Source organism: Phacochoerus africanus, chromosome 8 (assembly GCF_016906955.1).
Source record: "Phacochoerus africanus isolate WHEZ1 chromosome 8, ROS_Pafr_v1, whole genome shotgun sequence".
In the NCBI taxonomy this organism is placed as follows: Eukaryota; Metazoa; Chordata; class Mammalia; order Artiodactyla; family Suidae; genus Phacochoerus; species Phacochoerus africanus.
The window spans coordinates 107,818,012-107,833,197 of NC_062551.1; the positions used below are offsets into that span (position 1 = coordinate 107,818,012).

At 44.8% G+C, this 15,186-nt stretch overlaps 1 protein-coding gene across 4 annotated transcripts in view; it reads right to left on the reverse strand.

Moving 5' to 3' along the window:
• The window catches only part of TMEM241 (transmembrane protein 241), a 102,955-nt gene that overhangs the window by 68,826 nt on the left and 18,943 nt on the right, over window positions 1–15,186 (reverse strand). For all 4 annotated transcript variants that reach the window (XR_007136667.1, XR_007136668.1, XM_047793917.1 and 1 more), the window contains exon 4: window positions 11,547–11,628. Coding sequence is in view for 2 of the 4 variants with exons in the window: in XM_047793917.1 (XP_047649873.1) it covers window positions 11,547–11,628 (82 nt within the window). In the remaining 2 variants the exon portion in view is untranslated. The remainder of the gene's footprint in view (window positions 1–11,546; window positions 11,629–15,186) is intronic.

The window sequence follows — 15,186 nt, forward strand, 5'->3', positions numbered from 1 at the left end:
AGTGGAACAGGGCACGTAGCCAAACGGGCTGCTCCTCTGCAGTATGAGGATAACAATACCGAGGACCAGGAGCTACTGGGAAGGATGGCGCATGAAAGCTGGAGCGAGGCATGGAAGGCTGTCCGTCTGAAGGGGTACCACGCCCACTCTCAGTGGCCTTGACAGAGGCCCCTAAGCTGGGAAGTTGTTCCAGTTTCAAGGACCCTTAAGTGGGTCTTTAACCAGATGCTGCTGCTCACCCACTTCCAGAGGGATTTATTCTTTATCTTTCGGGAGGATATATTTTTACCTTGTCTTTAAGACCTTTATAACGTTAGAGCTCTGCCCTATTTCAGTATTTTAACTTGCCATGTTTCATTTCATTCTGAGCTCTTGCCTTATATTTTTCTTGTCTTTTTAAGGTGTTCTACTCTCACTTTTTCATTAGAAGTTCAAATCAAACTTCTTTTAAAATCATATTTTCATTATTTTCTTTTTTGTCTTTTCTGCTTTTTTTTATTGCTCTTAAACTTTCATATTTTGAATTGTTTCATGTGTTTTGAAATTATTAAAGAGCTTTTTTTCTAATTGGCTTTATCCATTAGGCTCATAAGTGGAAAACCTGGGCCCTGGCTCTCTAGGTCTGGACCTAAGAAAAGAGCACATAAAAGCTTGGTCAGGTTAATCCTATGGTACATGACAATGAAAATGAAAGAGCAGTCTGTATCGTATTTAAGACCTGATGTAAGGGCTGAGATTATGAAACTCTAGACCTTAGAAGGCTCAATTTTCTCAATTATTACCCACGGATAGGTTTAATCTCCCTGGGCCCTACTCTGCTCAGATTCTGGAAAAAGATCTGTCTGTACATATAGAATTGATTTTAATGTTCATTGATAATAGTTACCAATAATGTGTTAAGCACAGGGCTGATCATCTTCATTTGTTCTCTTACCAAAACCATCTCTCAACAACTGCATCAGACAAGGAAACTGAAGCTTAAATGGATGGGGCAGCGGGCAGCTTACTGGCAAGCTTGCAGCTAGTCCAAGGTATGACGCCGTGACACCAACCTAGGGCTCTCTAATGGCAAAGCCCTCACACCCAGCCTCAATGTTACAGGACCCAAATCACAGCAAGCCTCCAGCATAAACGTCCTATGCCTACAGCTGTGCAAAGTCCAATACCAGTGCATGTTCCAAATCCTGCCAGTCTGCTTCCTCCAGCAATAAAACTGGTATGCTCTAAAACGGATGAACTCAGAGTAAACTCTGCGTCACTTTTTAAAGGGATATCTTCCATTTCTACTTTAAAATTTTTAAATCTGATTTTCTCAAGCCATTTTTTCTCCTTCTTTTTTGGGGGGGGGATCTTTTTAGGGCTGTACCCATGGCATATGGAGGTTCCTAGGCTAGGGGCTAAATTGGAGTTGTAGCTGCTGGCCTACACCATAGCCATAGCAACACCAGATCTGAGCCCCATCTGAGACCTACACCGCAGCTCATGGCAACACCAGATCCTTAACCCACTAATCGAGGCCAGGGATCGAACCTGCATCCCCATGGATGTTAGTCAGATTCGTTTCCGCTGGGCCATGATGGAAACTCCTAAAGCCATTTTTTCAACTGCGGAGCTAGCAGGCTCTAGAAACAGTAATTCTATTATTGACTTTTATTGGCCTCCACAGAGATCTATCAAAAGCAATACTAAGGCAGTTTGCAACTTTAATTTCTGCTGTTCCTCTGGCCTCTACCTCTGTGTACCAAGCTCCTGTCTTATTAGCTCAAGAAACCCCAGGGACTGATTCTTTTAGAAAACCTGCCCTTAATCCTTCTGGGGGGAGGTTTAGCAGGACTCACTTTTTTTTTTCTTTCTGTCTTTTTGCCGTTTCTTGGGCCGCTCCAGCAGCACATGGAGGTTCCCAGGCTTGGAGTCAAATCGGAGCTGTAGCCACTGGCTTACACCAGAGCCACAGCAACGCGGGATCTGAGCCGCGTCTGCAACCTACACCACAGCTCACAGCATCGCCAGATCCTTAACCCACTGAGCAAGGCCAGGGATGGAACCTGCAACCTCATGGTTCCTAGTCGGATTCGTTAACCACTGAGCCACGACGGGAACTCTAGGACTCACTTTTGTGAAATCAGACACAAGTTCTGAGCAATGATAATAGCAACAATAATAGCTCTGGTATACCAAATGCTTATTTTGTGCCAGACTCTGTTCTACATGCTTTTCCATACTGAACCAATAGTAACTCCATGAGGGAGATACTATCAACATCCCTATTATACAGCTGAGAAAAAGGAGGGATATATTTTGATTCTCTTTTTTAATCTGCCTCTTAATAATCTGAAACCACTCTTAGTCTGGACACTAGCCTGCTGCTAAAGAGAACAGAAAAACAAATCTGTTCTTCCATATCATCGAGACTCTAGGAAAGGCCTCAATAACGAAAGGTCCCAGAGTTCCTGCTGTGGCGCAATGGGATCAGCAGCGTGTCTGGAGCACTGAGACACAGGTTCAATCCCCTGCCCGGCACAGTGGATTAAGGTGTACTCACAACTGTGGCCTGGATCTGATCCCTGGCCCGCAAACTCCATATGCTTCAGGGCAGCCAAAAAAAAAAAAAAAAAAAAAGCCCAAGACTAACTACCATGAAGCCCAAATCATCATTTCTGACATAAAATGTAATTGACCAAAATCAACTACACCGTAGTTCAATTCATTTCATTACTCAGGGGCAAAATTTGCAACTAATTTATTCTTAGAGTCCACTCACTTAAAATTCAACATTTTATCCATGTACATCGGAAATTTTTCCCTGGCTGTGAAGAGACATTGGTAACTATTACTTAAGATTTTTCATTATTCCCATGCTTCCCAGGGTGGAATTTTCAAGCCTTGACTGTTATTTGTTCAGGTGTTGGACAACTGACTTAACACAGTTTTTTTATGAAAAAAAAATCCTGGCTCTGCCCCCAGGCATAGCCTTGGGTCACTCTGCAGGGGTGTGGATGGCTCCTTTAGCCAAACCGTGGGTCAGCTTTTTCATTTTGGTAGAAGAATGTCAATCCTACCTTCAATTTGGGTGATTTTTATTTCTTTTTTATTTTTTGGTCTTTCTGTCTTTTTAGGGCTGCACCTGCGGCACATGGAAGTTCCCAGGCTAGGGGTCGAATCAGAGTTATAGCTGCCAACCTACACCACAGCTCACAGCAAAGCCAGATCCTTAACCCACTGAGCGAGGCCAGGGATCCAACCCGCGACCTCATGGTTCCTGGTTGGATTTGTCTCCGCTGAGCCACGACAGGAACTCCTTGGGTGATTTTTAAATATGTGGGTGTGGCCTTTATCTACAATATAGAATAATCACTCTCCAGGCCCTTGCCAAAGAATGTACTTTTGAACTGTTGGCTGCCTAGTTTTTATCAAAATCATGCATGTCAGAAACAAATGTTCCTAAAGGAAGAAAGCCAGATAATTGGAGAGCAGCAGTTTTAGCCCCAGAGAATTGCTCCTACTCAATGATGCTGTCATCATGCCTCCAAAATGCACTAAGAATCCCAGAAACCAGATTATCACTGGGTTTGTTATCAGGACGCTTTTGAAGACCCTAAGTGGCCCCGTCTGCCCTTTAAGAGGAATTGAGAGCAAGGAAGGGCTTTGCTTTTCTTCAGCAACAGCCTGCTTTTATCTTACAAGCACCGAGAGTCTTGTAACATCTTTATTTGGCTGCAGAAAGATGAGAGCTGAACCCAAGGCCCAAGTGTATTTATTTCATAAAGTACAACAGCACAAAGGTCTGTGTGCTGAGTCTCTCCGTGGCCTCATCTAGCTCTTCTTCCATCACCCTTGACCTAGATTTCTTTTAAATAATACTCATAAGAAATGTTTACATTTGTTGTACAACTAGAAATATAGCACAACTCATTGAGTAATTAAAAAAAAAAAAGAAATGTTTATCTTCTTTTTTTTTTGTCTTTTTGCTTTTTAGGGCCGCACCCACAGCACATGGAAGTTCCCAGGCTAGGGGTTGAATTGGAGCTGCAGCTGCTGGCCTACACCACAGTCACAGAAACTTGGGATCCAAGCCATATCTGTGACCTACACCATAGCGCATGGCAACACCAGATCCTTAACCCACCGAGCAAGGCTAGGGGTTGAACCCAAATCCTCATGGACACTAGTCAAGTTCATTACTGCTGAGCCATGACGGGAACTCCCATTTTAACCATTTTTAAGTGTACCGTTCTGTGGCATTAAGTCCATTCACAAGGCTGGGCAACCATCACCACCATTCTTCCACAGAACTTTTTTCATCTGAAACCCTGTCCCTATTAAACAAGAATTCCCCATTCTCCCCTCTGCCCAGCACCATTCTACTTTCTGTCTCTATGCTTTGACTACTCTAAGTACTTCATATTAGTAGAGTCATACAGGATTTGTCCTCTTTTTTTTACTGGTTTATTTCATTTAACATAATATCATCAAGGTTCATCCATGTTGTAGCATGGGTCAGAATTTCCTTTTTTTTTTTTTTTTTTTTTTAATGGCTGCACCAGAGCCATATGGAAGTTCTCAGGCCAGGGACTGAATCCGAGCCACAGCTGCGACCCAAGCTGCAGCTGCACCAATGCAGAATCTTTTAACCCACAGAGCCTGACTGGATATCAAACCCACACTTTTGCAGCAACCCAGCCACTGCAGTCGGATTATGAACCTACTGCACTATGGCAGGAACTCCAGAATTTCCTTCCTTTTCAAGGATGAATAATACTCCATTGTCCTGATATACTATTTTGTTTTATCCATTCATCTGGTGATAAACACTTGGATTGCTTCCATCTTTTGACCTGTGTGAGTAATGCTGCTATGAACATAGGTATACAAAATATGTGTTCATATCCCTGCTTTCAATTTTTTTGGATATATACCCAGAAGTAGAACTGTTGGATCATATGGTAACTCCATTTTTAATTTTTTGAGGAATTGCCACAGTTTTCCATTGCAGTTCTACCATTTTACATTCCCAACAGCAGCGTACAAGGGTTCCAATTTCCCTACATCCTCACCAACACTTGTTATTTTCTGGGGGTTTTTTGGTAACAGTCATCCTAATGGGCATGGAGTGGTACCTCACTATGATTTTGATGTGCATTTTCCTAATGATTACTGATGCTGAGTATCTTTTCAAGAGCTCAGTGGCCCTTTGTACATTCTCTTTGGGGAAATATCTATTCAAGCCCTTTGCCCATTTTTGCATCAGGTTGTTTGGGTTTTGTTGTTGAATTTTAGGAGATATATATGTGTGTGTGTTTTCTGGATTTTAATCTCTTTTCAGATAAACAATTTGAAAATATTTTCTCCCATTCTGTGGGCTGCCTTTCTACTGTGCTGATGGTGTGCTTTGATGCACCAAAGTTTTCCATCTTGATGAAGTCCAATTTGTCTGCTTTCTCTTTTGTTGCTTGTGTCTTGGTGTTATACCCAAGAAATCACTCCTAAATCCACGGTCATGAAGTTTTCCCCTGGGAGCCCACTTTTAATGGCATCTTATAAGGGTTATGGAAAACAGCTTTAGATGGAGCAAGATGATAACAAAAATCCAGAAAAGGGGTTTATTATTGTGCCACAGAGCCCACATCTTAAGTGATCCCTGCAACTGGATTCTGACCACCTTTGGTAAGAAAACATGAAGGAGAAGTAGCACTGCCTCTACTGGGCAATAAGACAGCATTCAGGGAAGGGTCCCCAGCCTGCATCAACACCTATGTCCTTTTCCCTGGGGATTGAGATCCCTTACAGGATACTGGAGCCAAACAAAGTGGAAGGAAACTCACCAGCTCCAGTTTACTTAACTGAGTAATTTTACTCCCCATGAATCGAATTCTCCGTGTGTGCTTCCTCACCAGCAATCCCCCTCCAATCTCTATTCCTACGTGTTGAATACATGTTATGCTCATGAAGACAGAAACCCTGAGGAGGAATTAGGGAAACCTCAAGGTCAAAGTGATGGGTGAGAAACCCAGCCCATCCTGTCAAGATGCCTCAGTTTAGATTTGCAGAGTCGGGAGTTCCTGTTGTGGCTCAGTGTTAAGGAACCTGACTGGTATCTATGAGGACGTGGGTTTGATCTCTGGCCTCCGAGCAGTAGGTTAAGGATCTGGCATTGCCGTGAGCCACGGTGTAGGTCGCAGATTTGGCTCAGATCCTGAGTTGCTGTGGCTGTGGTGTAGGCCAGCTGCTACAGCTCTGATACAATCCCCAGTCTAGGAATTTCCATACGTCTCAGGTACAGCCCTAAAAAGCAAAAAAATAAATAAATAGATTTGCAGAGTCTTCCAATAGCTGAAGCTCAGCAAGAAAACAGCCCAGTTGGTATGAGCAGCCAAATCACCAACACTGGGATGGCCCATCCCAGGCAAACTCCTTGATGTGTGAATTTGCACATCTGTTCTTTTTGTTGTTATTACCGGCTGCACATGAAGCTTGTAGAAGTCTGAGCCAGAGATCGAACCCAAGACACCCAGGGGGTTACAGCGACAACGCCAGCTCCTTAACCCGCTGAGCCACACGGGAACTCCTGCCCATCTGTTCTAAATACTCATCCACACAGGCTTTAAGGCAATCCCGTCCAGCTGAGAAAGCTTCCCTCGGGAAAACTATAACAAGCGTAATAATGACTGTTTGAAGTTGTCCTGTCCCTCCAAAGACTGACACTTAGGCTGTCAGCCCTCACTACTGTGACCTTCCTCAGGGCAGGACAGCTGGAGAAGCAGAATCGAATCAGCCTGCATAGAAGGGAGAAAAATCAAGCAGTTCCTCTCCTCCCCACTCAATCTTTGGTCATTGCGATTTAGGGAGGAAAGAGGGTGAGTGCTGCAGATGAACCACTACCACTGGACAGGCTTGAATTTGCACCTCTGCTCCCCCCCACCCCTCCCCACTTTTTAGGGTCACAGGTGCGGCATATGGAAGTTCCCAGGCTAGGGGTTGAATCGGAGCTGCAGCTGCCGGCCTATGCCACAGCCACAGCAACAAGGGATCCGAGCTGCATCTGCAACCTACACCACAGCTCATGGCAACGCCAGATCCTTAACCCACTGAGCGAGGCCAGGGATCCAACACACATCCTCATGGATACTAGTCGGGTTCATTTCCACTGCGTCCCAATGGGGCCTCTTGCACCTGTGCTTTAACATTTACAAGTTGGTGACTTTGGCAAAATAATTTGCATCTCAGTTTCCTCATCTATAAATGGGAGTAATTAAGTCAGACTTCATACGTCATGAGAGTTGACAACAGGAAGGGTTGACAACAGGAAGTACCTGACACATACCACATACACAAAACCCTGAATATTCACAGTGGCTGTTCCCACGGTGAGCTGTGTGTCTCTCCCGGATTCCTCTTGAAGTTCTTCAAAATCAGGAACCATGTCTTATTCCCCTTCAAGCCCCCAGCAGCAGATTCCCCAATAAATATTTGCCGAATGGAGAGCCCCAAGAGCCATTTTCCCTTAACTCCATTACGCGGTTGTGAGTTTAAGGTGGAAAAATCAATAAAGAACTGTCCCCACCTCATCTTTGCAGAGTTAAATCAGGTTTCTCTCAGGAGTCAAAAAAACAGCTTCAGGAGTTCCCGTCGTGGCACAGTGGTTAACGAATCTGACTAGGAACCATGAGGTTGAGGGTTCAGTCCCTGCCCTTGCTCAGTGGATTAACGATCCGGCATTGCCGTGAGCTGTGGTGTAGGTTGCAGACGCGGCTTGGATCCCACGTTGCTGTGGCTCTGGCGTAGGCCGGTGGCTACAGCTCCGATTCAACCCCTAGCCTGGGAACCTCCATATGCCGTGGGAGCGGCCCAAGAAATAGCAACAACAACAACAACAACAATAATAAAAAAGACAAAAAGACAAAAAAAAAAAACCAGCTTCAAAGTCTTGTAGGATAAGTAGGATAAAGGATGCCTTTACGGAGCAGAGCAAGTCTGTAAGCGTTTTGCATAACAATACACCCACAGATTTTAACGGAGCACTTTTCCCCCAGTTCTTTGTGGATTCGTGAAACTGACAGCTTGGCACCAGCATATTGCTGCCTGTGTTCTATCTAACACAAGCTGTACAAGAGTCTTATGTTGAATCCACTCTGTAAATTTTTAAGCAACTATGTGAAAACAAAAAGCTCTGAAAACAAAGAAAAAATGCTGAGTTAAGTTATTTCCCTGAAAAAAAAAACAAAAACAAAAACAATAAGTTTGTCTCCCTCCTGTCCTTCTACTCTAATCGGGTGTATTTGGGTTGGGGTGGTTCCCCTTCACTCAGAGTCTGAACTGCAGCAGCTTCTTTCTGTCTATGAAAGCCGTCTGCGCTCTAGGCCAGGGCCCTCCCCCAAAAAGAAGGTCCTTGCACCAGAATGTCAATCAGCGCATAACGTCCTTCTTCAAAAAAAAAAAAAAACTCACTGTGAACCAAAACGTCAGCTCAACTAAACGGCGTGTTTAGTGCCGAGCTTGACATTCATTCTGGTACGATCTTACGAACAGGTAACAGAGAGCTCACAGACTGTCACCACCTGTGGACCACACTTCGAGAAGCATTGTTCCAGGTTACAGAACTCTCCATCTGCCTGAGATGTACTAGACTGGCATTTACAATGGACTTTTGATGGGGATCTTTGCCAACTAGTCTCCTTATCCCTTCCTTTGGTAAAGCACCCCAGTGATGAGGAGCAGCCTCACCCTTTCCTAGCCTGTGGGTTCATGTGAGGATCCTATATGACCAGAGCTGGCCAAGTAGTGCTCTGAGTCTCTCCAGTCACGGTGAATGGTTCAAGCAAGTCACCACCCAGGGCCAGCCAATCAGCATAATTCCATCCTGGTTTGCTTTTAGACCTGGGATGGGCAGTGGCCCTGACTGATGCAATCAGAATGAATCCTGGAGCTCATGGAGAAGCTATGAGGAAGACAGTCTTGTTCCATTAGACTTAAAGTTGTGAGGATGAGAGCCTGGAATCAACAACACCCATGAGGGGAGAGTCTGGCTGTGAAATGAAGCAAAGACAGAAAATGGATTCCGAGTAGGTCATTGGAACTGCTGGATCAAGCCATTCCTGAAGCAGTTTCTACTCTATGACTTTTCGCTAATGTGAACCAGGATATTTCCCTTTGGCTTAGACCAGTTAGAGCACTTTCGAATACTTGCAACCAAAAAGAGTTTCAAGTTATACATGACTGCTATACCCTGGGCTCATTCTAAAATCCACATACATTGATCCTAAAGAAACAAATCTGAAAAGACAAAAGGTGGGGAGTCAGAAGAGCTGCCACTTCCTGGCACTAGAGACAGGTTACCAAGACTTTCCACACCTGAGTTTCTTCCTCTGTTGGGTGATTAACATCTATGGGTGAATCCCATAGAAAGATGCAAAGGAAATCACTCCAGAATCATATAAAAAAGCACTATACAAACAAAAATTATCATTTTTATTAGCTCAACACCTTACTTATTCAAAGTTCAGAATTCTGGCATTCACAACTATCCAAAGCCTACAAAAATGTTTAAAAGCCTTTGTACAACAATGGATTGTTTTTTTAAATCAAATCCTATACTCTGCTCTAGGAGAGGAAGCTCCCTCTGCAGGTAAGAGGAGGTAAAGTGAGACCACAGACTCAGAGGAGCTTGACAGAATCAAGAAAGGTAAGCTTGGAGTTCCCGTCGTGGCGCAGTGGTTAACAAATCTGACTAGGAACCATGAGGTTGTGGGTTCAGTCCCTGCACTTGCTCAGTGGGTTAACGATCCGGCGTTGCCGTGAGCTATGGTGTAGGCCGCAGACGCGGCTTGGATCCCGCGTTGCTGTGGCTCTGGCATAGGCCGGTGGCTGCAGCTCCAATTGGACCCCTAGCCTGGGAACCTCCATATGCCGAGGGAGCAGCCCAAGAAATAGCAAAAAAAAAAAAAAAGAAAGAAAGGTAGCTGAGAGCCAGCCTGACCTCCCGTTCTGGGCTCAGCACCAAGGCGCACTGTGGCTCATTCCTTAGGTCCACCCAGACTCTTTTCTCCCCCATTGCAAACATCATCCCATCGACTCAAGCTTATGAATCATGAAAGAAGAATGATGATTTAATTTAGAAATTACTTCTATTAATTCTCATTCGCTATTTTGCAACTTTGGACTTGTCCTTACAATACTATTATTATCCAGCAAGGCAGATTTTATTTTTACTGTTTTCATATCTGAGATCTAAGGGGCCAACACAACAACCAACCTCACAGTAAAAGACTAAACTGTTTGAAAATTTTGCATTTTTTTCAAACATCAAAATACAGTCATTTTTTGCTAAATAAAAACAGGGAGTTCCCTGGTGACTCAGCGGGTTAAGGATCTGGCATTGTCACAGCTGTACATGGATTGGATCCCTGGCTCAGGAACTTCCATATGCCTGGGGTACAGAAACAGCAGTTAGAATATAAAACGAGGAGTTCCTGTTGTGGCGCGGCAGAAACGAATCTGACTAGTAACCATGAGGTTGCAGGTTCAATCCCTGGCCTTGCTCAGTGGGTTAAGGATCCAGTGTTGACATGAGCTGTGGTGTAGGTCACAGACACGGCTCAGATCCCACATTGCTATGGCTGTGGCATAGGCTGGCAGCTGTAGCTCCGATTCTACCCCCTAGCCTGGGAACCTCTATATGCCATGAATGCAGCCCTAAAAAGCAAACAAAAAAAAGGAAAGAAAAGAAAAAAAGGAATGTAAAACAAGAAGAGTTTCTGACTGTTAAGCTGCATTTTGAGTCTTTAATCAATGGTGGTACTTATGGATTCTCTTTCTCTCTCTCTCTCTTTTTTTTTTTTGGATACACCTGTAGCATGCGTAAGTTCCCAGGCCAGAGACTGAACCCTCACCACAGCAGTGACAACACAGATCATCAACCTCCTGTGCATCCAGGGAACTCCTTATGGATTCTCTTTTGATGGCAAAAGAACTACATTTTTGGAATTCCATATAATACATAACGTCAGCTGGAAGAAATGTGGCCTTCACAGCACCCTCCTTTGAGGAGCACAATCCTGGGGGCTGGGGTGGGAGGACAGGATGGACATGGGTTTCACTAGCATCCCTGATTACTGGGCATCAACTCTGTGCCAAGTAAGTGCACCCACGACTAGACCCAGCAGGCCCCAGGTCACGTAACCAATGGGCAGGGTTAGGGTTCCCCAGAAGCAAGGAGCAGACAGGGCCACTCCTCCTTCCCCAAGGACGGGCTGCGTTCACACAGAACAAGCCCCACAAATACCACCAGTCTGTCTTCCCCATCTCCATCGGTGCCTCTCCATCTTATAAAACAAGTCGGCCCTTCCCTGTTCGAGGGTAACCTTCAATTCAGGGAGAGGGGGTTAAAGGCTCCATGCTGCCCTCGGGCCCAAGACTTATTCTCCAGTCTAGCTGTACCATCATTAAAGCTGATGCTTTGTCCCCTACCATCAGAGGTGCAACAAGTTAAAAGGCAAAGGACAAGAGGAGGGAGGGCCTGTCTTCCCGCCTCCCCAACCTCCAACACTTACCAGTCTCGACAGGGCTCTGGAACCAGCATAGATGATACCCACAAACAGCAATGAGGCAGGAAGCCATGTCAAAACATCAGATCTGGAAAAAGGAAGAGGCCATACTATTTCTGTCACTTTATGTCCCAAAGACCTCGCTGGAAGGTATGAACCTTCCCATGTACCAAATGCAGCACCCATGGTTGTTTAAACGTCCCCAGGTGACTTGTGAAGCGTGATGCGATCTGTATCATTGAGAGGGATGGGGGCTGACCAAGCCATCCTGCCTACAGCCCGTCACTCAGCCAACGACATGGTATCACTGAGCCCACAATCAGGCACAGATGAGCTGGAGACAAAAAAGGCTTCCTGCAGCTTGGGAGAGAGAACCGATCAGACTTTTTTTAAGGAGCAGTGAACATTATTCTTTGAAATTTAAGTAGCTAGAGGCTTTGAACTCATGTCAAATTATTTTTTTTTTTATTTTAAAAGGCTATTGACTAGGCAATGTACCAAACAGCTCCATGCAACCACAACGAACAGTGTGAGAGGATGAAATTGAAAAGGGTGCTCGAACTTGAGCTGGGTAGCCATGTGTGGAGCCGCAACCATTAACCTAGAAAGCCAGTTCAGGGAATCTCTAAGGATCTCCAAAGGCGTATTTCTTTGATTCTATCATGGCCACATCAGGAACTGCTTTTTCAACACAGTATAGCATCCTGCTCTCCTCAAAAGCAAAATCCCGGTCTTTATATAGAGAACTGATCACAGAGGCTTCCCCCATCAGTTATAAATGCATTCGGTTTGCTAATTCAAGTTCCCGGAGTCATTCGAATAATAAATATAAATTAATGAAACCATTCCAGCGGGATATAACATAATCATCCCAGGTAATTCAATGAACTGCTCTCCTGTGATGGTGCCTGTTCAAGAAATGTTCTTTGTTAATGTTATTAACGTGGTCAGGCACTCTATCCATCATCAGACCTTCCCAGAGAACACGGCAAGAAAATGCTTCTAGTCTCTTAATAAGGTCTTGAACGCTACTTCCTATACACATTCATTCAACCAAAACTCAGAACAACTTGCAAGGTGTTCACACCACCAGGGTTAACATTAACAGGAGCAGCGTCGGTGACATTTTTTGAGCCCTTGCTACGAACCAGGCACTGTGCTGAATGTTTTCTCCCCTGTAATGTTTTTAAAATCTGCACAACAATCTCATGAGGGAAGTATTGTTATTGTTGTTATTATCACTGTTATTGTTATTATCCCCCTTGTGTAGACGAGGAAACTGAGACACAAAGGGTTTAAGGAATTTGTCTATAGTGAGAAGAACTGGTCACAGCAAAGCCACAATTTGAGTTCAGGTCTGACTCAGGACCTTGCTTTGAACCACCTCTCATACTTCATCCTCAAGGATCTCACCATCTAATGGGAGACAGACACTGACATATAGGTAAGCTACAAACATGACATGATTTTGCTCTGGAAGCAGACCCAGCAACTAATTAGCTGAGGACTATTCTGCTATTACGAGCCCTGCAACAATCATAGACATCTGTACTTCCAACCGAAAAGTGAAGAGAGAATGGAAATGCAGCCTCCATCTTAATGAGCCAGGCTAGGGAGTTCCCCTCATAGCTCAGCGGTAATGAACCCAACCAGTATCCATGAGAATATGAGTTCCATCTCTGGCCTCACTCAGTGGGCTAAGGATCCAGCATTGCTGTGAGCTGAGGTGTAGGTCACAGATGTGGCTCAGATCTGGCGTTAGTTGCTATGGTGCAGCCTGGCAGCTGCAGCGCCAATTCGACCCCTAGCCTGGGAACTTCCATATGCCACAGGTACAGCCCTAAAAATAAAAAAAAATAATAATAAGGAGTTCCTGTCAGCGGATAAAAATCTGACTAGGAACTGTGAGGTTGTGTGTTTGATCCCTGGCCTTGTTCAGTGGGTTGAGGATCTGGCGTTGTCATGAGCTGTGGTGTAGGTCTCAGATGCAGCTCGGATCTGGCGTTGCTGTGGCTGTGGTGTAGGCCGGCAGCAACAGCTCTGATTGGACCCCTAGCCTGGGAACCTCCACATGCCGCAGATGCAGCCCTGAAAGACAAAAGCAAAAAAAAAAAAAAAAACCAACCCACTAATGGGCCAGGCTAACTGTTCCTCTTCTATGAAAAGGCTTTCCCATTAGACATGAAGGGTCAGGGTCCACAGCGTGCCAGGCACGAGAAGGAAGCCCAGAGCATGACGTGCAGGGAGCGTGAAGAGGCAGGAAGGCGTGCTTGGGGTGAAACAGCGCTGGCCCAGCTGCAGCGGGTACTTTGGCAGGAAGGTCAATGAGGCCCCAGACATGCATGCTCCACTCCTTCTTAAACAAAGAAAACTCCTGCTGACTCATATACTCCAAGAGACATCAAGGCATCTCAGCAGCCATGGACAAGAAGGAAAGAAAACAAGGCTAGGGAACAGCTTGTATTTTCACCTCTCTGCCCTAAAATACAAATAACTTTTAAAAAAATTTTTTAAAGTATAGCTGATTTACAATGTTGTGCCAATGTCTGCTGTATAGCAAAGTGATGTAGTCATACATATATAAACATTCTTTTTCTCATATTATCTTCCATCATGTTCTATCACAAGAGACTGGATATAGTTCCCTGTGCTGTACAGTAGGACAAAGAAATAACTTTAACCAGAAAAAAATATGTCCTACCAGGTCTAGCTGGACTAAAGAAACTTCTGGGGAAATGCTACAGGGCAGCTATGTTAGCATCAGGCTCCAAACATGGATTATGGCCCAGAACCCAGGCACTGGTGCTCTGCTTCCCCAAAACCACATCACTCAGGGCCCGTCTTCAGGGTGGATGGAGCCAGGGCAGCATGTGCCAATGGGGCAAGGCCTGCAGGAGAGGTAGTGGCCACAGAGCCCTTTCTTGCTCCTCTGAGCCCTGATTCTGGTGAGACCAAGGTCCACCTGCACCACACACCAACATAAAGCCACAGATGGGACTTGCCGTTGTGGCATAGCGGAAACAAATCTGACTAGGAACCATTCAGGTTCGATCCCTGGCCTCGACCAGTGGGTTAAGGATCCAGCATTGCCATGAGCTGTGGTGTAGGTCACAGGCGAGGCTCAGATCTGGCGTTGCTGTGGCTCTGGTGTAGGCTGGCAGCTACAGCTCCAATTTGACCCCTAGCCTGGGAACCTCCATATGCCGTGGATGCGGCCCTCAAAAGATAAATAAATAAATAAATAAATAAAGCAAGCAAGCCACTGCTGCAGTTGAGAATGATAAACAGGAATCCCTGGGAAAAACTGCTGCCGAAACAGGTGTAGGTAAGACAAGCAGGAAAGGATGGGGAGAAAAGGAAAAAGGATGAAAAATCGAGAAGGGTTCTGCATGTATACTGTTTCAAAGCATCAAAACCCTCACTCCCCTGAAAAATCAGAGCATATATGTATGTTATATAGATTATGCAAGAAAAGACTCAAAGGAACAATTGCTGATAATCCATACCCAAAGGAAAAACCTTACCAAAAGCTTAGCAAATGCATGCGTATTTATGCATCTTAAATTAAAATAGATTGTTTCGTCAGCACATAATTCCTTGACTTATCTGACTTTCAATTAACCCACTAATTATCTAACAGAGAAGG